Source organism: Apium graveolens, chromosome 4, assembly GCF_009905375.1.
Source record: "Apium graveolens cultivar Ventura chromosome 4, ASM990537v1, whole genome shotgun sequence".
NCBI classification, from domain to species: domain Eukaryota; kingdom Viridiplantae; phylum Streptophyta; class Magnoliopsida; order Apiales; family Apiaceae; genus Apium; species Apium graveolens.
The window spans coordinates 309,425,646-309,452,652 of record NC_133650.1 but is presented as its reverse complement, the minus strand read 5'-3'; the positions used below and the strand labels follow the sequence as shown (position 1 = coordinate 309,452,652).

The window sequence follows — 27,007 nt, the reverse complement described above, 5'->3', positions numbered from 1 at the left end:
GTCAAGTCCATCTATGGCCTTAAACAAAGCACCTATAGACTGACATAAAAAGTTTGATGAAACTGTTTTAGACTTCGAGTTTTTAGTTAATGAAAGTGACAAGTGTGTCTACTATAAGGTTAGAAGTAATGATTGTGTGATCGTGTGCTTGTATGTAGATGATATCTTGTTATTTGAAACCAATATTGAGATTATTAACGAGATAAAGAGTTTCTTGAAGATGCACTTTGAGATGAAGGATATGGGTGAAGCTAGTGTGATTCTTGGGATCAAGTTGACTCAGTCAACTGATGGAATAACTTTGTCACAGTCTCATTATATAGAGAAATCTATACTTGAGAAGTATGGTTATTCAAATTGTAGAATCGCTAGTACACCATATGATTCAAAAGTTGCCTTAGTCAAGAATAGTTCAGGAGTTCCTGTATCTAAGTTAAGGTATTCTTAGATTATTGGGAGTTTGCAATATCTTTCTAATGTGACTAGGCCAGATATTTCTTATTCTGTGTCTAAGTTGGGTAGATATACAAGCTGTCCAAACAAGACTCATTGGGAGGCACTGGATAGAGTTCTTAGATATCTGAAGGGAACTATTTCCCTTGGCTTGCATTACCGGAGATTTCCAGGGGTACTCGAGGGGTACAGTGATGCAAGTTGGATAGCTAAGAAATCTGGTTCCAGTGGAGTGACTGGATATGTGTTTACCCTTGCGGGTGGAGCATTGTCCTGGAAGTCTTCTAGACAGACTTTGATTACTCGATCTACTTTTGAGGCTGAGTTGTGTGCACTTGATGCCACGGGGACGGAGGCTGAATGGTTACATGGACTCATGAGTATGTTACCTGTAGTAAGCAAGCCGCTTCCTGCCATTTCTGTTCATTGTGATAGCCGTACAACTATCGAAAAAGTCAGAAGTGTAAAATATAATGCTAGTATAATGGATTTGTGGGGGATTGTTAGAAAATGGAAAGTTTGAGGCATATTTTATATATGTTCTTGATATGATTTCCAGAAACTAACACTTGGAGGTTGTTCCTTGACATGAGGACTTAAACTTTCATATTTGGATCTAAGATATTTTCTTAGTGGAATCCATGAATATATTGAGACAAAGTTGCTTGTTTGAAATGGGTTATGGGGATTTTGTCCCATATTGGTATTGTAAAAGAAAGATATTGAGTTTATATAGCATCTTGTGTTAGTGTTGTTTACAACTACTAGCATAAGTGGAATGCTTGTGTGGCCTAGTGCTAGTAGGAACTCTTATATTTTTCTTTTCTAGTACAAGTTTAATTATTTATATTGATTATTTAATTATTAATATAAAATATATTGAGTAAGGATTATTTTAATCATACTCTGAATATATTTTGTAATATTAATATTAATTAATCAGGATATAATATAAATAATAAGGAAAACCCATTTTGTTTACTTTTTCTGTTTTGTTACTTGGTGTACCACATCGAGTAAAATAGAAGAAGAGCAACTTGAGATGCCTATATATTGAGAGGTATACTTGAGATTAAAATGACACAAGTCTCGGTGCCTACCTCGCAAACATATATGAGTTGCATAGGTTTTTTGCGCAAACTGAGGTGCGAGTCGTCGTTGATCATTGTTGGTTCTGTGGCCAGATTGATATGTTGATGTTTTATCCTGGAAGCGATATTGCTGCATTCCATCACAGCTTAAGTGGGGGGCAATGATCTCTTCAAGAACAGTCAAGTCCTCTTGAAGGGTTTGGCGACTCAGCTGTTGTGTTCTTCTTCTTATCAGAATTTGGAAAGCGATAAAAGATAAGTTTTCTTTACTGTCTTTGTCAATTACAGTCTGTATAGTTTGTTATTACCTTCGTGTTTTGTTTCGTTGATTATTTGGTTATTTGCCTTGTTCTTGTTATTATATATATATAACTGCTCATTGTTGCTGTGTAGTTAGAATTATACCCAACAGTATTCAGATTACCAAATTACCAAATCGGAACCGAGTTTTAGCGTAAAACAGAGTTTGCACAGCAGTGAAGATATGAATCAAAGTCACCTCAAGTTGAATGAATTGAGATTGTTTACCTCGTTAAAAGGAGTAGGTGGGCACCAGATACCAGTAACCGGTGGTCTTTCTTGAAGCTACGTTGATAAACGATAACAAAAGTTAAAGAGTAAAAAACTATCAAATTATCATCATCCATCGTATATCTCATGAAATGCACATCCACCAGAAATATTATCCATGCCTGTTGGTTTTCTGTGTGAGAGAGAGAGAGGCGCAGGGAGAGATTAAAAAGTGAGAGTGACGAGAAATGAGTGGTGTTGTGTTTTCGTTGATGTAAATGTGTGTATAGGTGGTACATGTGTTTTTACTATCGTGATAGTATCAGGGAGGGCAGAGAGGGAGAATGAGAGAGAGAGGTTAGAGTGGATTTTTGGCCTGAAAAGAAAAAAGCAACGGTGGGGGAGATGGAGTTTGTGCAGGGGAAAAGAGCAGGTGGGGTGGATGGGTGGGGCGCCGAGTACCAGAAGGGGTAGTGGGAGCCTGGTAGGTTAAAAACACTTTGTTTTAAAGTTCTTTTTTTACTTATAATTTTATTTAATAAATTGTAAATTCAGCTGTTGGATTGTTCTTTCTAAGGATAAATTTGGTGCGTTAGATCTGATTCACACAGATCGGTGACATGGCACAAAATTTAACTTCTACCGGTCGAATTTAGGAGCGTCGGTTTATAAATTCAACCACCTGATAAAACCTATTTTATTTTATAAAAACTAACATTTGATACTTTTTCAGTTTTTAATTATTTTTTTGTGTTTTATCGGTTACTAAATACAACAGTTTGCAATCACTTTAATTATTTCCATCAATTTTTGTTGATTTTTTTTTTGCATATCTATGTTTTGATTTATTTAAAAATATTTATAGTCACTTTAACTAGTGTTTATTCCTGAATTGGTGTTTCGGCTTTTTTAAAAAATATTTTTCAACGATACAACTATAAGGATGTCAATAAATATATATATTAGTGATATAACCAAAGTTTCATATCCAAATAATTTTATTTGGTTTGTCATATTAACAGTCAAGTTTCAGTTTGACTAATACAAGTAACTAATGATTATTCCTGAATTGGTGTTTCGACTTTTTTAAAAATATTTTTCAACGATCCAACCGTATGGATGTCAATAAATATATATATTAGTGTTATAACCAAAGTTTCATATCCAAATAATTTTATTTGGTTTACCATTTTAACAGTCAAGTTTCGGTTTGACCAGTAAAGCTAATTTGTGTTTATTCCTGAATTGGTGTTTCGACTTTTTTAAAAATATTTTTCAACAATCCAACCATATGGATGTCAATAGATATATATATTAGTGATATAACCAAATTTTCATATCCAAATAATTTTATTTGATTTGCCATTTTAACAGTCAAGATTCGATTTGACTAATACAACTAACTAGAGTTTATTCCTGAATTGGTGTTTCGACCTTTTAAAAAATATTTTTCATTGATCCAACCGTATGGATGTTAATAGATATATATATTAGTGAAATAACCAAAGTTTCATATCCAAATAATTTTATTTGGTTTGCCATTTTAACAGTCAAGATTCGGTTTGACTAGTTCAGCTAACTAGTGTTTATTCCTGAATTGGTGTTTCGACTTTTTTTAAATTATTTTTCAACGATCCAACCGTAAGGATGGTAGTAGATATATATGTTAGTGATATAACCAAAGTTTCATATCCAAATAATTTTATTTAGTTTGCCATTTTAACAGTCAATTTCGGTTTGACTAGTACAGCTAACTAGTGTTTATTCCTGCATTGGTGTTTCGACTTTTTTAAAAATATTTTTCAATGATCCAACCGTAAGGATGGTAGTAGATATATATATTAGTGATATAACCAAAGTTTTATATCCAAATAATCTTATTTGGTTTGCCATTTTAACAGTCAAATTTCGGTTTGACTAGTATAACTAACTAGTGTTTATTCCTGAATTGATGTTGCGACTTTTTTAAAAATATTTTTCAACGATCCTTTTGTATGGATATCAATATATATATATATATTAGTGATATAACCAAAGTTTCATATCCAATTAATTTTATTTGGTTTGCCATTTTAAAAGTCAAGCTTCAGTTTGACTAATACAAGTAACTAATGTTTATTCCTGAATTGGTGTTTCGACTTTTTTAAAAATATTTTTCAACGATTCAACCATATGGATGTCAATAGATATATATATATTACTGTGATAACTAAAGTTTCATATCCAAATAATTTTATTTGGTTTACCATTTTAACAGTCAAGTTTCGGTTTGACCAGTAAAGCTAATTTGTGTTTATTCCTAAATTGGTGTTTCGACTTTTTTTAAAATATTTTTCAACAATCCAACCATATGGATGTCAATAGATACATATATTAGTGATATAACCAAAGTTTCATATCCAAATAATTTTATTTGGTTTGTCATTTTAACAGTCAAGTTTCGGTTTGACTAGTATAACTAACTAGTGTATATTTCTAAATTGGTGTTTCGACTTTTTTAAAAATATTTTTTAACGATCCAACCGTATAGATGTCAATATATATATATATTAGTGATATAACCAAAGTTTCATATCCAAATAATTTTATTTGGTTTGCCATTTCAAAAGTCAAACTTGAGTTAGACTAGTACAACTAACTAATGTTTATTTCTGAATTAGTGTTTCAACTTTTTTAAAAATATTTTTCAACGATCCAACCATACGGATGCCAATATATATATATATATATATATAGTGATATAACCAAAGTTTCATATCTAAATATATTTATTTGGTTTGTCATTTTAACAGTCAAGTTTCGGTTCCGTACGGATATCAAGACCTATATATATTAGTATTATGACAAATTTTTCAGGAAAAAAATAAATTTATTTGGTTTGCTATTTTAATAGTCAACCAGTAATTTGATTAGTACTTCTTACTAGTGTTTAGTCTCATGTTGATGTTTTGATTTTTTTTGTAAATATTATTGAATAATTCAATTATACGAATGTGAAGGCCCGCATATATGAGTGATATGACAAAATTTTCAGAAAAAAAATAAATTCACCTGGTTTGCTATTTTAACAGTCAACCAGTGATTTAACAAGTACCTCTTACTAGTGTTAAGTCTCATATCGATGTTTCGATTTTTTTTTTAAAATTATTGTGTATGAAGCACATAGATGTGGAACTCTTGTTACTTTTTTTGTAATTTTTTAATTATATAAAACAAATATTTAAATTTTATATTATTATCAAACACAAAAAATCAAAATTTTTCCAAAATATATATTTTTTTGCCACCATAAATATTTGTACATGTGATGAATATTATACTTGTATATAAATATATAATTTTTTACTATATGTAATATTATTTATATTTTTAAGTATTTTTTGTGTTTTTTCGTTTACTAAATACAACCGCTTACCGTCACTTTAATTATTTCAACCGATTTCGATTGAAATCATTTTTTGCAATTTCAGCAAATTCAAAGAAAAAGAGCGGGAAAATATCCCGCCATTTTGGTAAGGCTAAATTCAACCGATAGCGGTCGAATTTAGTAGCGTTAAATTATTCAGTTGGCGGGAAAATTCCCTCCATTTTTTGATGGATTCAAATTCAACCGCATAAAAAATCCGGTCGCATTTATGACTAAATTCAACCGCTGGCGGTTGTATTTAGCCGTGCCCAATGAAACAACCAAAATCGGTCGAATTTAGGCCGGTTGAATTTATGCAGTTGAATTTAGGAGTACTTTCTTGTAGTGGAGGGTTATTGGAATATTAGAGCGATTTGTGTGTAATTGTGAGATTAGGGTTTATAAAAAAGAGAGGTTGGACTTGGGAGGTGTCTCGATTTGTCTCATTGTATTGGATCCCTTTGCCAAGATGTCTGCGTACCAATTTATATTGGATCAAGCATACGCAGTTCTGTGAAATTTGGGCTTATCCCTAAGAGACTTTAGGGATAAGTTTCGTTAATGTGGTAATTACCGATTTTATCTGATTTAATCTGAGCGTTGTGATATTTTCCTCATTTGAAGAATATCGTTGAGAGATATTTTCCGTTATTGATTTATTAAGATTGATTCTTTCCTCGTTTCAGAGAGAGGATAACTTGGGCCTTAAGCAATTAATTATTAATCATAATTAATATTTAACAAATTATAGAATTATTAAAAACTATTTGTCATACCAAAACGTGGCATAACAAGTATACAGTATAGTACAGATAGATTAATTAAAATTTTATTTTGTATCTAATAATTTATTAATAATGTACGGATAAAAAAATTATACCAATTACTCGGATTTGAAAAATGGGTCCGATGACGTATTTTTTAATGCTTAAAACTAGTAATTGAAATTGAATTTGTAAGAGGAGCTCCAATGCTGCCCATTTACCCGCATAGGGACACGAGAAAAGTAATATGGGATGGCCGTTTACAAAACACAGCACTGGATGTAGTACGCACAAATGGGCAAGGCCAGTTATTTGGCCAAGACCAACTTCTTACTTTCCTTTATTTTAATATTACTTTGACTTGGCTTTTTGTTGTTAACGTTACAATTTTTTTTAAAACTGATTATACTGCTATATAAACGGTCATCTACCGAATATATTAAACGACTATTTTTTGTTCCTATAAATAAACACCTCATTATTCATAATTTTTACTTCAAAAAAATCTAAATTTTCTCTCCAAAAATACTTTAATTTTATTACGCCAATTCTAACATAATAAAATTAAATTAAATTTTAAATAAAGTAATTAATCATTTTATTAAAAATTAAATTAAATGAAAATCTATACTATATTATAATAGCCGGAATAGAGATAATTTGGTTCAACGGTTTGGTTCAACGATAATTCTCTAATTTTGATTATTACAAAAATAGATAAATAGTGTTTTATATCTAATAAACTACTAAATTATTAAACTACTACTAAATATAGTATACTTATCCGACTAAACTACGAATCCAACTTATCTTATTATTAAAAGATATAAATAATAGTGTTATATATCTGCTAAACTACTAAATTGTTAAACTACTATAAATAGTCTATTTATTCTACTAAATTACGACCACATGTTATTCTATTATTTTTATTATAAATTTATAATCATTATATATTTATATAAATATTTTAAAAATATAATATAACTGAATAAATAAAAATTTAAAATATTAATGGGAACCCGTGCATCGCACGGGATTTATGCTATCTATACTATACTATAATAGCCGGAATAGAGATAATTTGGTTCAACGGTTTGGTTCAACGATAATTCCCTAATTTTGATTATTACAAAATAGATAAATAGTGTTATATATCTAATAAACTACTAAATTATTAAACTACTACTAAATATAGTATACTTATCCTACTAAACTACGAATACAACTTATCCTATTATTAAAAGATATAAATAATAGTGCTAAACTACTAAATTGTTAAACTACTAGAAATAATCTATTTATTCTACTAAATTACGACCACATGTTATTCTATTATTTTTATGATAAATTTATAATCATTATATATTTATATAAATATTTTAAAAATATAATATAACTGAATAAATAAAAATTTAAAATATTAATGATAACATGTGCATCGCACGGGATTTATGATAGTATAATATAATATGAATACATTAAGTACTATACATTAAAGGAAATGGGCATAACATTGGAGGGAATTGGCCATTTGTTCCATTTGGCCAACCCAATTTGACATGACAAATACATACCCCACAAAAAGGTGAAATGGCCGAGGCAGTATTGGAGCTGCTCTAAGTTCCGAAAAGGTTAAAAAAAAGGAATGGAATGTCTAAATTTTGGTTGATGGGCCCAAGAATTGAATGGGGCCGGTTTAATGTAAAGGCCCTGTGGCCGTGTATATAGTTGCCGCTTGTCTGAAGTCGAAGTCGAGCTATAGCCTATAGGTCATTCTAATTCTCCTTCTGTAATAATATACAATTGATAAATTACTCTCTCTCTCTGGATAAGATGGTGGATAAAGATGTGGTTCGTGTGGTCTTCGGTATAATAGGTTATTAGGGTTTTAACATGTTGATTTGCTTCTACAGTTCACATTAGGGTTTTGTGTTTTATTTTATTAATTTGGTAGATGCTTGTTTTATGTTCAAGTTAAGGTTCTGTAAGTGATTTTTTACTGATACTGCTCTCCCTTTTTTCTTTTGTTCTTCTTTGTACAGCGAATGTCATCTCCATTTGCCTGTTTGCTTCTGAAATGTAAGATCTCTCTCTCTCGCTCCCTCCCTCTCTCCCTCTCTCCCTCTCTCTCTCTCTCTCTCTCTCTCTCCCCCTCTCCCTCTCTCCCTCTCTCTCCCCTTTCCCTCTCTCTCTCTCTTGTATATATGTTTGTGTGTAGTGTGTATCACTTGTTTACATGTTGTATTTCGTTTTCTCGGTTTGAAACTCTCTCTCTCTGCCTCCCACCGCGGTATTGATGTTCAAGGCTTGTTCGAAATACAGGTTTTCTCAACTAACGTCAAGTGAATTTTTCTCTGTTTTAGTTGAGAACAGTTTTTTTGACAGTCTCGAATATATATCAGTAGCATATTGTAGGAGTACTAAGTTGGAACGGGAAGTTGCAAACTTCTGTGGGGGTGACTTTAGAATTGTGTATTAAGTAGGGAAGATTCTGTTAATGTCGATAGTCTATTATATCGAATTGTTACCTAAATGTATGTCATTGATGAATTTTGAAATTGAACATGTTCACTTGCATTGGTAAAAGGCTGTTCTGATGTTGAATTTAGAAGTACTGAATTTTCCTTTTATTCGTATTTAACTGCTGTTATATTTGGTAAAGGAAGCTTCTTGTTATTAGTTATTTTTCCTTTGATACGATTTTTGTTTGTGTTGGATAAATAATTCAGAGAACTGATTAGCATTACTAATATTTTTTTTGTGTATTAAGCAAACTTCAAGTCTTCTATAATAACATACTCAATTTACCTTCTTCTGCCAAACTGTTAGATGTTCATATTATGCAACTTTGTTGAATGAGTGTCTCTGTATGGGCACCATATTTGGTCTTCCTACCAAGGGCACATTACATTAGTCAAGTCAATGAGTCTACAATGGCCTACTATATTACACCCTGTGCTTGTCGAGTTGTGGTCCAAGACTTCGATAAATACTTTCCTACGTTAGTTGCAGATATCAAATATGACCAATATAGGCTGTTTCAATACAGCAAAACAGTTTGGTGGGTGATAGCAAATCGAAACAGCAGTGTATTTTATAGTTGTAGTAGTGATCATGTATCACAACATTTTGATCTTTTTAATAAATCATGTTTGTGCTTTGGCAGACCAACATTTTACAAAGCAGTAAAGAAATCTAATTCATTGGAAGACATCAATGCTGGCTATTATCTTGCCATGACGATGAACTGTCTCTTCTTGGTTTTATATGGTGTACCGTTTTTTCACCCTGGAAACTTACTTTTGCTAACTGCTTTTGGCACTGGCCTTGCTATACACATTGCTTATCTTACCATCTTCCTTCTCTACTCCAGCTGTAATAAAAGGGTAAGATAAGTACCTTGTTTGTATATGATACATATATTGCGTATTTTAAATTTCCTTAATAACTACTTATACTACGTACCTCCGTGTTGTGTAACTATAATGCATATGTAGTGATCAATCGACACATGGTATGTATTACAGATGTACGTAGGAAGTGTATTTCTGACTGAGTTGTTGGTGATCGGCCTTGTTTCTGGGTTGTTGATTGGACTAGAACATAATGTTCGGACCAGAACACTGTATGTTGGGTTTTTTTGCTTCATCATGTGTTTATTCATGCTCACGCCTCGTTCAACACTCATGGTACGTATTGCATGTGATAATTAATAGCCGTAGCTCATAATTGTATCACCTGATAATTGTGTGAAAATGTGTAGTAACGTTGATTGTCTCCTAGTCTTGTAAATCTCTGATGATTACATTTGTGTATGTAACAGTTGGAAGTGAAAGACACAAAGAGTGCAGAGTGCATGTCGTTACCAGTTACCTTGGGTGACATCCTCAGTGGACTTTGTTGGTGTATCTATGCCGCACTTGGATCTGACAGTTTCTTTGCGGTAATATATTTATTAAAATGTGATTCTCGTTATTAAGTAATGCAATCATAGATTTGATTGATTGGTGCGGGTAAACAAAATATATATGTACCTTTCACGGTGTGATTTAATTAGTTTGAAGCTTTTTAGTTAACTAGTTTTATGATCTCTTGTTGTAGGCTCCTAATGGTCTTGGATGCTTATGGGGATTGTATCACCTGAGACTATATTGTCTTTACAGAGAAAGAACTCCAAAGGCTCGTGATGATGATAAGGAGCAGCTAGCCCAAGCTGAGCTGAGTGAGGGGAAGCTAGCTGATATGGAGCAGAGGATGGAGCAGAAGAAGCTTGCTCTTGAGCTTAAGCATGAAGAAATCCAGCAAGCACTGAAGTTGTACCAAACCCAGCTTGCTCAGGTTGAGCATGACATAGCCAACCTTGGGCCATCAACCGGGCAACCCCGAGATGGGGTTGACATGGTTTAGGTGTGAAGATAACAACAAATATTATGATCTTGGAACTTAATATTATCTTTGATTTAGGCACGTGTTTTGTGGTGAACCTCTAGGACAGTATCTAATACTCCCTCCGTTCCGTCGAGTTCTCTACGTTTACTATTTGCACGTATTTCGAGACTTTTATAAAGTATAGTTTCATAATGTTTTTAAATTTTTTTTTTTTGAATAAAAGTTTAAACATGAAACTTTTATTCAGAAAAAAAAATTAAAAAAATATTGTGGAGTTATGCTTTAAAGGAGTATTGAAAAGCGTGCCGAAAATTAATGTATAAAATTCAATGGGACAGAGGCAGAGGGAGTATCTATTTAGGGGTTAAATTCTGTGACTTTTTTGTAAAAAAGAACACTCCCCTTCGTTAACCATTGATAATGACCATTGATAATGATATCCACATCCCCATCCCCAAAACATATTATAAATAGTAAGTTCCTAAAAATTTTCTCATATTTTATTTATCTTCAAAAAATTTCCTACATCTTAATCCCCGTTCCCGTCTCTCTCTTTATATTATTTTTTATTAATTCTTTCTCCCACCTCTTTTCATAACTTTAACCACTAAAATATAAAATGGGGAATGAAAAACAAGTCCCAAATAGAGGGACTCAAATGGGATGTAACATGATATTTAAGCTAAATTTCTTAAATTTCTTAAATTAAGGGGATCAGGAATAGATGAGTAATGAGATGTGAATGTTGTTAGAGCCAACCTGATTTATGCATTCGTGTTATAAATACATCAGATAAAAAAATGACGTGATCAAAATAATGATTCTAATAATTTTCAAAATAATGTAAAAAGAAGGTAAAAATAAATAGGGTGAAAATGTTTTTAGGAGAAACAAAAGATTCCCCTGTTGCTTTGTCAAGACCAAGCTAAACAATGACATTTGACTCTGTTGATTTATGTTTTTATAAACGTCCATGAAATGAAGGTACACGAACACGAGACGAAACGAATCTTTAACGGTTCATTTTTGAGTTAGGTATTCATAACACGAAACACGAAAGTCCAAATGAAAGAATTGTGACCTCTAGTACAACTGTACAAGTATAGCTTCACAATCACACAAACGGCTGCTGCAAATAACACTCATGAAAAGAAGATACAATCTTGCTTTATGGTTCTTTGTTATCTCCTTCCTCTAGGCCAACGTACTGATAAAGATATATGAGTGCAGTAGTAGTTATCTCTTATGTGATAGCTATATTGGTTAGTCTGTTATAGAGTTTTGTAAATATCAGTTCCTAAGTTATAGGCTTTGTAATTCTATCGGTACAATGTGTTGTGTATAAATATCTGTAAAGCTAATACAAATATATACACTTCTCCCATATATCTCCTATACTTGTCATGGTATCAGGAGTCTCTTGATCCTCCTCTCCTCAATTTTTTTTTTCTTTTTCTCTATTCCTCATCATGAATACTACTAATAGCAGTAGCACCATCCCAAATTCCAGCGAACCCTCCAAACCCCTGGTGGTTGTGAATGTTCATTCTGTGCAAAAACTAACACCATCCACATATCTTACATGGAAGTCACAAGTTGAAGCTCTCCTCATTGGGTACGATTTGTATCATTTTATTGATGGTACTCATACTTCTCCTCCCAAAACCATAACCAAGGGTGACGCGTCTGAGATTAACCCAGCATACAATACTTGGGTACGTCAAGACAAACTATTGTTCGGCGCTCTTGCTGGAACTCTCTCCACCAACATCAGCCCGCTCATTACCCGTGCATCTACTACAAAAGCTGCTTGGGACATACTTGCAAACACTTATGCTAATCCATCTCGTGGTCATGTCAAACAACTCAAGGCGCAACTACGACAAATTTCCAAGGGTATTCTTTCTATTTCTGATTTTATGCAACAGCTAAAGCGTATTGTGGATGAACTTGCTCTTTTAGGTACTATAATTCCTCACGAGGATGTTCTTGATCGAGTTCTTGATGGTCTTGATCCCAGCTTCCAATCTGTTATAGATGCTGTCCATGCGCGTGATACCCCAATTTCCTTTGAAGAGCTACACGAGAAGCTCATCAACAAGGAACTTCTCATTAATACGGCTATTGCACGTGAAAACTCTCCTATTTTTCCGGCTACTGCACATCCTACTAACACTCGCTGGAATCCCAACTATGGCCAGAATCGTTTTGCGCAACGTTCATCGCCTCCTCCTGCCATCTCGAACAGTCCTCAACCGCCTAAGCACTTTAAGCCTTTTGCTGGTAAATGTCAGTGGTGCAATGTAAAGGGCCATGTTCTTGCCTATTGCCCAAGTTTCAGAGAAGTGCATCCATCTATTACCTTGCCTCCCCGCAGCTTCCGCACTAACACTCCACATGCTAATGTTGCCACGGCAAATATCTCTACTGGTGTCCAAGATGTATCATCTTCACAACGAACTCCGGGCTGGTTACTAGATAGCGGCGCAAGCCACCATGTCACAACAGACTTGGCAAACTTATCTCTTCACTCTCCTTATGATGGTACAGATGAAATTATTATTGGCGACGGCTCTGGTCTTCCCATCTCTCACATTGGTTCTACTCTTCTCCCTTCCTCCTCTCAGTCATTTTCTTTAAATAATGTTCTATGTGTTCCCTCTATGCACAAAAATATAATTTCTATCTATCAATTTTGCCTTGATAATAATGTGACTATTGAGTTCTCATCATCTCTCTTTTGCATCAAGGAGCGTAGTACGGGGGAAATAATTTTTAAAGGGCCATTTAAGGACGGAGTTTATGAGTGGCCAAAATCTCTTCCTCAACCATCTCGAGTCTTCCACGCCACCAAACAAGTTGACTGGCATCATCGTCTAGGACATCCATCAATTTCAATATTTAAGCAATTGCTCTCTAGTTTAGAAATTTCTCATAGTCGTGATTCTCATTGTAATTCATGTTTGATCAATAAAAGTCATAAACTTCCTTTTGGCATATCTACACTTACTACATCATCTCCTTTTGAAGTTATCTTTAGTGATGTTTGGTCATCTCCAATATATTCTTTTGATAATTTTAAATATTATGTAGTGTTTGTGGATCATTATACCAAATATATATGGATCTATCCTATGAAAAATAAATCAGACACTGCAACTATATTTCCAAACTTCAAAGCCTTTGTGGAAAAACAATTCAGTAAGTCAATTAAAACTTTCTATTCTGACAATGGTGGCGAATTTCAGAAATTAGCTCCCTTTCTTTCTCATCATGGTATTTCTCACCTCACAAGTCCTCCTCATACTCCTCAACACAACGGATATGCCGAACATAGACACCTACATATAGTAGAGACTAGTCTTGCACTCCTTACTCATGCATCTATGCCTCTCAAATTTTGGTCTGTTGCTATCCAAACAGCCGTGTACTTAATTAATAGAATGCCAACTCCCACTCTTCAAAATCAATCTCCCTATCATACTCTATTTGGCATCAAACCCAAATATGATAATCTTCATAATTTTGGATGTCTCTGTTATCCGTGGCTTCGGCCATACACTCCTCACAAATTGGCACCCAAGTCTATTGCTTGTGTTTTTATTGGATACCTCCCTGCCCAACATGCCTATCTCTGCCTCGATCCTATTACTTTTCGCGTATACTCATCTCGCCATGTTCGGTTTATCGAGGATGTTTACCCATTCGCTACTAATAATTCCGCACCTCCGCCACGTGCTATATTAGACGAATGGTGTAACTTTAACCTTGCCATTCCTGTATCACCATCCAATGTACAATCTTCCACTAATTTTGAAGAGTCTCCATCATCATCTAGTCACATTGTTAATCAATCTAATCAACAAAATATTATGTCCAGCACTCAAATGGACCAACCTACACCACCTCCTCCTCTTGCTCCAACTCACTCCTTCACAACACGAGCAAAAAATAATATCTTTAAACCCATTAATAAATTAAATCTCTCTGCCCAACGTACATCCGTTGAGCCTTCAACTGTTAAGCAAGCCCTTGTTGACCCAGGATGGAAGAATGCAATGGAATTACAATATAAAGCTCTTGTTGACAATGATACATGGGAGCTTGTCCCTCATTCTCCATCTCAAAATTTAGTTGGCTGTAAGTGGGTTTTTCGGACTAAATACACAAAAGATGGACAGGTTGACCGGCTGAAGGCTCGCTTGGTGGCTAAAGGGTTTCATCAACGCCCTGGCCTGGACTATACAGAAACATTTAGTCCTGTCATTAAACCATCAACTGTACGTATACTACTCACTCTTGCTGTCTCAAATGGATGGAACTTAAGGCAACTTGACATCAACGATGCTTTTTTACAAGGAACCTTAACTGAAGATGTCTACATGGCTCAACCTGCAGGGTTTGTTGACCAAGAGAAACCTCATTATGTATGTCGTTTACGTAAAGCAATCTACGGTTTGAAACAGGCACCTCGAGCTTGGTATAATGAACTTCGAAATTTTCTTCTTAATAGTGGCTTCACAAACTCAGTCATGGATACTTCGTTATTTTTTAAAAAAGATACGCAGACACCCATATATGTCCTTGTATATGTAGACGACATCATAATCACAGGCCCATGCTCCAGTACTGTATCAAAGTTTATTAATCAGCTTGCTCTGCGATTTTCTCTGAAGGACCTTGGTGAGTTAAACTACTTCTTGGGGGTGGAGGTGCAACCTTGTTCTCGTGGCTTATTTTTAAGCCAACGACAATATATCATTGACTTGCTTCGACGTGCATCTATGTCGGAAGCCAAACCCGTCAGTTCTCCCTTGGATCTAAATGTTAAACTCACTTTAGAAGCTGGAACTATCCTGCACAATCCTACTGAATATCGTGCTTTGGTTGGGGGATTGCAATATCTCTTACTAACTCGGTTAGACATTGCTTTTGCTGTGAATAAATTATCCCAATTTATGCATCGTCCTACTACTTTGCATTGGCAGGCTCTGTAATAACCCCAATTTTTGAGAAATTTTGAAACCCTTATGAATAGTGTTTTTGCTGAACGAGAAAACTTTTCATGCCACGCTATGTAGGGGTTCTGTTATTGATCTTATGGGATATTATTAGTACTCTATGTGGTATATAAGTGTATGTAAAGATCGTCAGAATCCAATTCCGAACACTTTGGTTTTTCCCGGAAATCCACAAGATACGGAGAGAATTGAGTATAAGGTAACAGGATAAAAAGGATTTAAATTAAAGGATTATAAGAGAGGATCATAAAAGGAATACAATGTATTGAGAAAGGTTAAGGGAACCTAAGTAATAAGATCCCGGGTATGATCCTTCAAACGATAAACGAGAACGAAAGTTAAGCGAACCGTATAACAGATCAGCGGTCATTAGGCAACGATTAGGAAGTTAATCAAAGGGATTAATGGGAATGATGTCATCCAACCAATAGAAAGAAGACAAGGAAGGAAGGATGACATCATGAGGATGAGGTAAGCATGACATGGGAAGGAAGGAGGTGTGGTTGAATAAGAACCACACAAATTCAAGGGCAAGGTAGTAATTTGCTAAATCAAATACAAATCAAGTCAACCAAGCCAAGTAAAAATCATTTCCATCAAAAAATCAAAACAACCAAGGCATGAGTTCATCTTGCTCACGGCTTTTTAGCATTTTCAAGGGTAGATTTTTCAAAAATCAAGATCCAAGCATCCTTAATTGGTAAGAAAATTCCCTAATCATCCTTATGCTTAGTTATGGCTATATCATGAGTTTAAGCCTTTAATTCTTTCTCTAACTTCTTCATTTAATCAATGAAGAAGACAATGAATAGTGTTTTCAAGTTTTTAACTTGAACTTTTTCTTGTTTTTCTTAAAGATCCAAGCTTTCCTAAGGCTTCTCAAAGTTTCTTAAGGCTTCCTAGCTCTACCCACCACTCCAAGGAAGGTATACCATTTCCAAACCCTAGGTTCATATATATTATAAGGTGATTTTGATGAGTAGGATGTTATTGTAGTTGTTGTTATGATGTGATAAGGATGGAGGATGGTTGTATGTTGGATTTGAGGTTGATTTGGGTTGTTTGTGAATGGGTTGAAAAATGGGAAATCGCGTAAACATAGCCGTCGTAACGTCCGATTTTCTTTGGACTGTTTTTGTGCATAGCATTAGGACCCGAGAACCCCCTGCTAGATTGTGACCACTGCCATGTTTAGATAGCTCATGTTACGAGCTTCGTTTTGATATGTAGTTCGTCCGATTCCGATTTACGGTTTAGGAGAAACGACCGTTTCAAGTAACGGCGTTTCACGAACGAAACTTTTTCCCTCGCCTTACTTTGGAATGTAGGTTAAAGACCAAAAAGGGTGAGTTAATGTATGAAACATTTATGGTAAGTGTGTTAGGCAGTTGGTAAGTCATTCGCGAAGGAATCGCTTTAAAACTCGTAAAGGTTAAATTATTAAAAATGGTGGAGCCGAGGGTACCCGAGTGACTTAAGCGAATCGGTGAGCGCAAAACTAGCATTAGAGTCTAAGTTAGTTAAATCATAGATTTACAAGTGATTTTGGTTTAATTCCAACTTACTTGTTGTTTATAGGTTATCAGACTCGTCCCGAGCCTTTCTCACCCCCAAGTCGCTCAGGCAAGTATTCTATCCGATACACTGTTGTTGTGATGTAAATGTATGCATATGCATTATCTTGTGATATTGCATGATTGTTATTAGCAAATTCTTGCGATATATTGTAGCATGTGATATGGTATATATGCATGCCTGTTTTATATTCTTGAAATATACATCTGTTGGTTATTTGATAATACCTATGCTAGAGGATAGTTGTATCTTGCATATACCCTTAGTACAGGGACCCAAAGGTGAAAATATTTTCTAAAACCGGGAGTCGAGGATCCCGAGTAGATTTTGTATATGTGGATATGGTTATATATATATATATATGGTTATAGTTTTCCAAACTATTAATCGAATAAGGTTTATTCGATAACTTTAACTTTATTTTATTATTGAATATTATTTCGAATATTATTCGAAGGCGTATGACTCCTTTTATTTATTTATTTGAATATTATTTGAATATTCATTTGAGGATGTATGACTCCTTTATATTATTTATTGAATATTATTTGAATATTCATTCGAGGGCTTATGACTCTTTTATATTATTTATTGAATATTATTTGAATATTCATTCGAGGGCTTATGACTCTTTTATATTATTTATTGAATATTATTTGAATATTCATTCGAGGACTTATGACTCTTTTATATTATTTATTGAATATTATTTGAATATTCATTTGAGGATGTATGACTCCTGTATTTTATTTAATGAATATTATTTATAATATTCATTCGAGGTATTATGACTCAGCTTATTTTATTTATTGAATATTATTTGAATATTCATTTGAGGATCTATGACTCCGATTATTTGCTGAGGTATATTCTTTATTTTATTAAAGAATAAGGTGTAAATAATCAAACTTATTTTCGATTATTCAAATAAAGATAATACTTTCATATAAGTATATCTTTGGTTATTTAATACTCGTTTCAAGTATAAGTTTTAATACTTCTACATCAAATTATTTTTATAAAGATTATTCTTTATGGGAATATTATTTAAATAATAATATTCAGATATTTTCTAATATTCTGGGGACTGATTTACTTCATTAAATCAGCCTTACTCCAAACACTCTTTAAAGTGTTTTCGAGTCTTCAAAATGATTTTTAAAAGTCAGAGCGGATCCCAAAACTCATTTTTATATTTAAGATCTTCCTTTTTAAAAGGGGATTTAAATACTCGCTAAAAAAACCTGGGGAATCCGGCTCTGTGGTGTATTTTATATTCGCAACAAGGTTGCAGATTTGGTAAATGAATTGATTACTTGCCCAACGTTCGGGAAGTAAGCCCCTCTCATTGAGTCGGCATAAGCGACAGGCCGAGGTACGGTCTATTATTGTGTAAGTGGCTCAGTGGGAGTCCATCAAATGCATAGGTGGCTGAGTGGCAGTCCAGCATAGGTCTTAATTATGACCAGGGTGATGACCAGTGGGGAATTCGTCCATCTACTAGTAGAAAAGGTTACTTATTGGTATCTGTGCCTGATCAGCAAGATATCGGGTTTATGCCAAAATTCTTTTCCTTTCCAAAATTCATTGGATGTTTCGAACTCTGTTCATACTTCACATAACAGAGGTTCCAGGAAATGTTTTCGGGATATATATATATGTGGATATATATATATATATCAGGACTAAATAAAGTATCTCATAACTTTTTCATTCAATAATATTTCAAAGATTGAATCTATTCAAGTCTTGTCTTGTAGTCTCATCTATGTGATGAACTTTTGAAACTGGTTATAACTTGAACGGTGGTAGTTCAAGTAGTATTGGGAAAGATATAAGTATATTGGGGTATTTTGTAACCTCATCTTTTAAACTTATATCTAATTAATAATTGTCTTATGAATGACAAAGATTTTCAGAAAAACGTTGAGACAAGGTTAGATATATGAGATCACCTTGCAACGATATTTTTTTTATACAGTTATACACTGGGACTTTGTGTATATTATGCATGGAAGAGGACTTCCAATATTTTGAAAAGTATATGTGTATATATACTGAATATTTTGCGACTTCATCGCATTAAGATATCAAACTTGGTTCATTTCTTTTGACCAAGACTTTCATGAGTATTATGAGTAGGCTCATATAATGTAAATCATTATACATATTATTTTGGTGGGCTTGCTGCTCACCCTTGCTTTATTTCTTCATCACACAACAACAGTTAGGAAAGATGGCCAGACTCCAGCAGACCCAGCGCAAGCGCGTGGGAAGCGTCCCGCGTCTTCCCGTTGATGTTGTAGCTGCTATAGCTGCAGAGGTAGATCTATTGTAGATCAGACCATCTACTTTTGAGAATCAATTATGTATAATTATAACTTGTGGCAGATAATGGCAATTAACTGTAAATTTATCAAGTAATCATTTTGGGTTGTAATAACTTTTAAATTGTGGATTCAAAGACTTGTACTTATTTGAATTTCATCTCTGAGACTATAACGGGTTGTGGTGTATGTTAGTGTGGGGTCACAGCATAAGGTTGTTTATTATTAATTAAGTGAAGTGATATTGTGGAAAGAAAGACCGTGACGTCCCGGATCCCCGACCCCGGATCTGGGGGTGTTACAGAAATGGTATCAGAGCTAAGCGTTATAAACCTCAGAGATGATGGGACGTTAAGATAATAAGTTCACTAAGATAATAAGAACTCTTGCCAAGTTCATAGTCGGACTACCTAACGTAGTACTGACAGTTAAAACCCTTATGGGAACCCTTATAAATGTAGCGATAGAAGCGTAGTTCGTTATCGTATATGGTAGCGGGACTCCGAACCCTGAAGTTGAGGAACATCAACGCGATGATGTTTTATTACTCATTGGAGATCGGATTATGGATCCGATAGAGTGTCCTAATGCAGGACCGGATGATGTTGATATTGAGAATGTAACGGTTGAGGATGTTGTCCTAGAAGGGATAGTTGCTGAGAAGGATCCCATGGAGGATCCTGACAAGAATGAATAAAGGACCACTGATGAATTGATGACCATGGTTTGGTCGACTACCAGAGGTAGGATTGGCCGGTCACTACCGGAGGATCGTTCAAGTTGTAAAGATAGTAGCCCCTTTAACGCGGCTTACTCGTAAGACTGAGAAGTTCGAATGGACAGAGAAATGCGAGAACAGCTTTCAAGAACTGAAACAGAGGTTGGTGATGGCCCCTATGCTGGCGTTGCCGGATGGAAAAGGAGATTTTGTGAAGTGTAGTGACGCTTCGCACAAGGGCTTAGGGTGCGTGCTTATGCAGCACGGTAAGGTAATTGCGTACATGTCAAGACAATTAAGGTAATATGAAATTCGATATCCCCGCCCATGAGCTTAGGCTCATGGCAATAGTTTTACTCTAAAGATTGGAGGCACTACTTGTATGGAGAGAAGTGCGAGAATTACCTCAGCCATAAGTGCTCTAGTACATTTTCACGTAGAAAGAGCTCAATATATGCCAGAGGAGGCAGTTAGAGCTAATCAAGAATAATGATTGGGAGATTCTTATCATTCGGGGAAAGCCAATATGGTGGCTGATGCCCTTAGTAAAAAGGAGAGACTCAAGATGATAATGTCTTTTGGAGAGTTTATAAGAGATGTTGAGAAAATGGAAATAGAAGTGAAGGTAACCGGAGCCGGTACCGAAAAGCTGTTTGAGATTGCAATAGAGACCGAATTATTGGAAAAGAGCATACGGTGCCAGAGAAAGATGATAAGGGAATAATGAGGTATTCCTACAGAAATTGGGTTCCAAAAGTTCAAGAGCTTAAGGAGGAGAACTTAGATGAGAGCCATAGTTTGAGGAATAAGATTTAGGGCAAACCCTGAACGTGATAGTCAGGGAGGTCGCCATCAAGATAGAAGGAACCCATGACATAATGGAGTGGAAAAATGAGGATTTTAAATTAAAAGATGACCCCAATTATGGGGAGTAGGATGAAACCTTTCATACTAAGAAAACAGAAAGTCGAGTAAGGAAAGGAGAACCGAGACGGTACTCCTATACGGCAATTCATGGACCTGTCTAAAAAGAACTTAGACTATTATCCCCAACCACCACCCTGAGGAAACAATGCGGTGAGAAATTTTTTCAGGACCTTTAAGTCGCTAAGCTCTCAGAGTTCCAAGGAACAAGCTGACCCAGTCGAGGCAAAAGCCTGACTAAAGGAAATATAAGAATCATTTGAAATTCTAAATGATTGACGAATCACAAAAGACTGTTTTTGTTACTTACCCTCCTAAGAGAGAGGCCACCCGCTGGTGAAAGACCAAGAAAGGCACGGAGCCAGAGGTTATAATAAACTGATTTAAGTTCAGTCAATTGTTTTCAGGAAAGTACTTCCCAAGGTTATGGAGATAGTGTAAAAGCTCTAGAGCCAGAACAAAGACAGACGAGTATGATGAATGGTGAATTTAAGTTGTAAAAGTTGTCAAGATTCGTTCTAAGGACACGAATCCAGAATGACGGGATGTTTGAAATCAATGCTTATGTTGTGTTGGTTCATGAAATAATGATAAGAGAAAGGAAAATAAAAAGAAATTGAAGTAGAAAGGAATATAACGGCAATAGAGTTTGAGGTATGATAAGGGAGTTGGGTATGAGGAAACCCTAAAGACTCGTAGCAATAGAAATAGAAAAGTATGTAATCGTCAGGATGAGGGTGATTCACCATGAGTTAAAATTGCTGGGTGAAGGCATAAGAGATGCATATATTTTATCCCCTTTAAGTTGGGAGGATTCGAGGAAACATTGAGATAGTTCGAAGGATAAACAATGAGACGCGAATAGACTGAGGAGACAAGGAAGTAAGAAACTAGGAAAATTGGATGAAGGAAGTGACCTTCAAGAATGTGAAGTGTAAGACCGGTGGCATGATACCCAGAAAGGGAGACGCCAGGTATGAAAGATATCCCAATATTGAGGTGACTGTTGAGATAAACAACAAAAGTAAATAAAGATTTATTAAGAAGAAGTTCACGTTGAACACGACCAATATCTTCCAGATCATCCATGTGATCATTACCAAATCAGGAAAGAAAAGCGGATAACCATTTTTATCTTTTGAAGGCCATGTGGATTGACCTTAACTTGAATAAGGATGCTATTGTGAAATTCGGTATAGACTATCGAGGTGGAAATGATTGAATAAGATACCCTTATCAGGGATGTATGACTTTATTTATCCATGGAAGGATGCTTGTACCTTTTTAAAGGTGGAATTAAGGATAGAACATCGGTAACTTAAAACGAATCCTAGGGGAATGCATAAAGGTTGGCATTTCACCCTTAATAGGGATAGTATGAGTTTTGACAGTATGAATTGGAAAGGATTAAGGTAATAATAACCTTTAAGGATCAGTGGAGAAATTTTTCAGAAGTAAATAGACAATGGTTCTAGTATCAGTAAAAGGTATTTTGATATGCCCTGTATATAGGGAATACAGGAGGAACGATTGAAGGATAACCTTAGAGGTTTTACAAGGAGAAAGGAAATATTCGAAATTCTCAAGAATAAAAATGTTGATAAAGGAAATATGACGTAATTATATTGATGCCAAGTGAGGCACGTGTTAAACCACGAGAAGGTATGGATCGAACCAGTAATGGTCGAAATTGTTCAGGGCAATTAGGACTTAAGATAGAAGATGTTCTAAGTATGATTGAGAGTCAGTCTTGACAGTGATTAACCTCTAAAGACTGAGGCAATAACTTATGGAAAAATGGTGATTTTTTTTTTTACTCATCAGATTTTAGGGAAAGCATTTTCACTCAAGCAGTGATCGGAAATAAGGAAGAAAATTTATTTGGAGGTGGTTAAAATGACTTTGACTGTAAGGAAATTTTACTATCAGGAAAGGCCAAAGAGGTGGCCGACACTTTAAAGGTAAGTGGATAATTATAGGCGCGTGTGCCAAAAGAATACAGTGATGATGGTTAAAAATGTGAAGGTTGAATTATGGTTTGGAAGATTGACATTCCTTCTGATGACTGTGCAATACCCAACCGTAATAGTAGTTGGTAAAGGTTTAATTCGTGTAATCGCCATGAGCGGGCTATCTATCTTAGAAGGTACTATCTTGAGAATGAGCCTGGACCATGTTTCAAAAGGACTAAAACAAACCTTTGAGTTAAGTCTTCTATTTAAGGCATATGATTAAGAATGGTATTAACCTGCTATCATTGCTTTGATTGAAACTCTTCTGCACTTTTATCTGCTTCATGTCATGAAAGTACGTCAGAGTTTGGAGTGTTCTTCATGAATTGTGATTGGTGGTTATGTTAACTCCTTAGGAGAATTAGATACGAGATGGATGGACTCCGTATGGTTAGTTATTAAGACTTCATGGAAAATGAATGACTACAGTAGGTCAGTGGTGGACCTTAGTAAGGCAGCAATGATTCTGCGAGTAATGAGCTGATTACAACCGTGAGAGTTGTATTGGAATGGGTGTTGAGATTGAGTACCACTAATCGGGTAGTGGTAGTGTATAAGTTATCATTGATAGACTAATTAAGTAGAGTATCTACCTAGTGAATAATTATTCTTTCTTATCAATAGAGAGTCGTATTATTATACAAGGAAGGTTGCGGTGCAAGCATAGAATTCAAGTAACGATGATGTCTAGAATGAGATCCCAGATTCGATTTTCGATGTCGAGGGAGTTTCAAAGGTAATTGTGTATAAGCTCGAGGAAGAGCATGGGTCCATAGAATGATGGACGGGATAGCGAAAATATTTAGGCACGTGAAATGCGATGCTATAATACTTGATGTTGATATAAATACATATATGTTTTGTTCTTCTATGACAAACCTCTATAGTTCAGAGGTAGATTCCAAGCTAGATATTTTGTGGCAGTATATTTTTTTTTCATATACACAATTCTCTTCAATTCGTTCTTTTCTCTTCTTTTCATTTCATGTAAGCTGAGAAGAACAACCCTTCCAGAAAGGGGAGGTATTGCCGAATGACTATCTATCTTTGTGATAGAAGCCTAGTAGGATACCATCTATTGTTTAATTGCTTGTCAAGTACTAAAGGCTGGCCACCTTCTGTACTAACTATGCGATATAACAAGTGTTCATGATCATAGTGATCTCTCAACAAATTCCTTTACTTCTATTTGATTGATCAAATTTTGGAAAATAGAAACAACTGAAAAAGGAGTAATAAAGTGGTGGTAGTATGCGGAATGGGAACACATTCGTGATACTAAGGTTGACGTGGTTATTAAAAGGTTAAAGAACGCTAACGAGCACAAGTATAACCAGTATAATATTAGGAACGGAAGGTAGTAGCGATTACGAACTGGAAAAGAATGGGTATTGAGAAGCAGAAGCTCTAATGATAAAAGCTATAATGAGAGTCTGTGCAATAGACTTGAAAGAATTTGGAATGATCACTTAATTCGGATTGAGTTAGCTTACGACAATAGATCATATGTCATTATCGAGATGTCGCCTTATGAGATTCTTGAGGGAAGATAATGTCGATCTCCCTTATGTTAGGATGAAGTTGTAGAGCGCAAGATGCTCGGACCTGCAGTAGTCCAAAGGACCAAGGATATGATAGATCTAATCAGAGGACGGCTGGTAGTAGCCCAAGATGGACATGATAAGTATGTTGATTTGACACGAAAGGATAAAGAGTATGAAATAGGGGACCTAGTAATGTTATAGGTATCCCTTGGAAGGGATTGATGAGGTTCGGAAAGAAAGGAAAGCTAAGTCTACAATTTGTTGGACCCTTGGATATATTAAGACGTTTGGGAAGTTAGCATATGAGCTAGCCCTAACCCCGAACATGTAGCAGGTCGTAACGTGTTTCACGTATCAATGTTAAGGAAGTGTAATTCAGATGCCAGATAAATAGAGGCATATGAGCGCATAGATATGCAACCCGACGTAACCTATATGGAGCAACCAGGAAGGGTTATAGAGTGAAAAGGAACAAGTGCTTAGGAGAAGGATTATCAAACTAGGCAGAGTTTGGTGGTAGAACCACAATGTGGGAAAATTGACTCGAGAGTTAGAAAGTGTAATGCTAAGAAAGTATCCCCATTTGTTTTCTATCTGATTCCGGGACGGAATCCTTTTAAGGAGGGGAGACTGTAATAACCCCAATTTTTGAGAAATTTTGAAACCCTTATGAATAGTGTTTTTGCTGAACGAGAAAACTTTTCATGCCACGCTATGTAGGGGTTCTGTTATTGATCTTATGGGATATTATTAGTACTCTATGTGGTATATAAGTGTATGTAAAGATCGTCAGAATCCAATTCCGAACACTTTGGTTTTTCCCGGAAATCCACAAGATACGGAGAGAATTGAGTATAAGGTAACAGGATAAAAAGGATTTAAATTAAAGGATTATAAGAGAGGATCATAAAAGGAATACAATGTATTGAGAAAGGTTAAGGGAACCTAAGTAATAAGATCCCGGGTATGATCCTTCAAACGATAAACGAGAACGAAAGTTAAGCGAACCGTATAACAGATCAGCGGTCATTAGGCAACGATTAGGAAGTTAATCAAAGGGATTAATGGGAATGATGTCATCCAACCAATAGAAAGAAGACAAGGAAGGAAGGATGACATCATGAGGATGAGGTAAGCATGACATGGGAAGGAAGGAGGTGTGGTTGAATAAGAACCACACAAATTCAAGGGCAAGGTAGTAATTTGCTAAATCAAATACAAATCAAGTCAACCAAGCCAAGTAAAAATCATTTCCATCAAAAAATCAAAACAACCAAGGCATGAGTTCATCTTGCTCACGGCTTTTTAGCATTTTCAAGGGTAGATTTTTCAAAAATCAAGATCCAAGCATCCTTAATTGGTAAGAAAATTCCCTAATCATCCTTATGCTTAGTTATGGCTATATCATGATTTTAAGCCTTTAATTCTTTCTCTAACTTCTTCATTTAATCAATGAAGAAGACAATGAATAGTGTTTTCAAGTTTTTAACTTGAACTTTTTCTTGTTTTTCTTAAAGATCCAAGCTTTCCTAAGGCTTCTCAAAGTTTCTTAAGGCTTCCTAGCTCTACCCACCACTCCAAGGAAGGTATACCATTTCCAAACCCTAGGTTCATATATATTATAAGGTGATTTTGATGAGTAGGATGTTATTGTAGTTGTTGTTATGATGTGATAAGGATGGAGGATGGTTGTATGTTGGATTTGAGGTTGATTTGGGTTGTTTGTGAATGGGTTGAAAAATGGGAAATCGCGTAAACATAGCCGTCGTAACGTCCGATTTTCTTTGGACTGTTTTTGTGCATAGCATTAGGACCCGAGAACCCCCTGCTAGATTGTGACCACTGCCATGTTTAGATAGCTCATGTTACGAGCTTCGTTTTGATATGTAGTTCGTCCGATTCCGATTTACGGTTTAGGAGAAACGACCGTTTCAAGTAACGGCGTTTCACGAACGAAACTTTTTCCCTCGCCTTACTTTGGAATGTAGGTTAAAGACCAAAAAGGGTGAGTTAATGTATGAAACATTTATGGTAAGTGTGTTAGGCAGTTGGTAAGTCATTCGCGAAGGAATCGCTTTAAAACTCGTAAAGGTTAAATTATTAAAAATGGTGGAGCCGAGGGTACCCGAGTGACTTAAGCGAATCGGTGAGCGCAAAACTAGCATTAGAGTCTAAGTTAGTTAAATCATAGATTTACAAGTGATTTTGGTTTAATTCCAACTTACTTGTTGTTTATAGGTTATCAGACTCGTCCCGAGCCTTTCTCACCC

General features: G+C 35.2%; 1 protein-coding gene across 4 annotated transcripts; it reads left to right on the top strand.

Annotated features, from left to right (window-relative positions):
• The first annotated feature begins 7,891 nt into the window (after positions 1-7,891).
• LOC141721692 (bidirectional sugar transporter SWEET7b-like) lies at positions 7,892-11,055 on the top strand. 4 transcript variants are annotated; one of them, XM_074524741.1, is made up of 6 exons: positions 7,892-7,996; positions 8,270-8,306; positions 9,394-9,613; positions 9,755-9,916; positions 10,051-10,170; positions 10,329-11,055. In XM_074524741.1, exons 3-6 carry the CDS (start codon positions 9,464-9,466, stop codon positions 10,632-10,634), a joined length of 738 nt encoding a protein of 245 aa, XP_074380842.1. In that variant the 5' UTR covers positions 7,892-7,996; positions 8,270-8,306; positions 9,394-9,463; the 3' UTR covers positions 10,635-11,055. The 4 variants fall into 4 exon arrangements, with proteins under 4 accessions (XP_074380842.1, XP_074380839.1, XP_074380840.1 ...); XM_074524738.1 differs by having other exon boundaries at positions 7,989-8,103; XM_074524739.1 differs by having other exon boundaries at positions 7,996-8,094.
• The last annotated feature ends 15,952 nt before the right edge of the window (positions 11,056-27,007 follow it).

Excerpts from the sequence above, each read along its gene's own strand:
- LOC141721692 (XM_074524738.1), top strand. The coding sequence starts at position 8,061 with ATGGTGGATAAAGATGTGGTTCGTGTGGTCTTCGGTATAATAG. Across the intron at positions 8,104-8,269 it reads TGTGGTCTTCGGTATAATAG|CGAATGTCATCTCCATTTGC; the intron begins GTTATTAGGGTT and ends TTCTTTGTACAG. Across the intron at positions 8,307-9,393 it reads TGCCTGTTTGCTTCTGAAAT|ACCAACATTTTACAAAGCAG; the intron begins GTAAGATCTCTC and ends GTGCTTTGGCAG.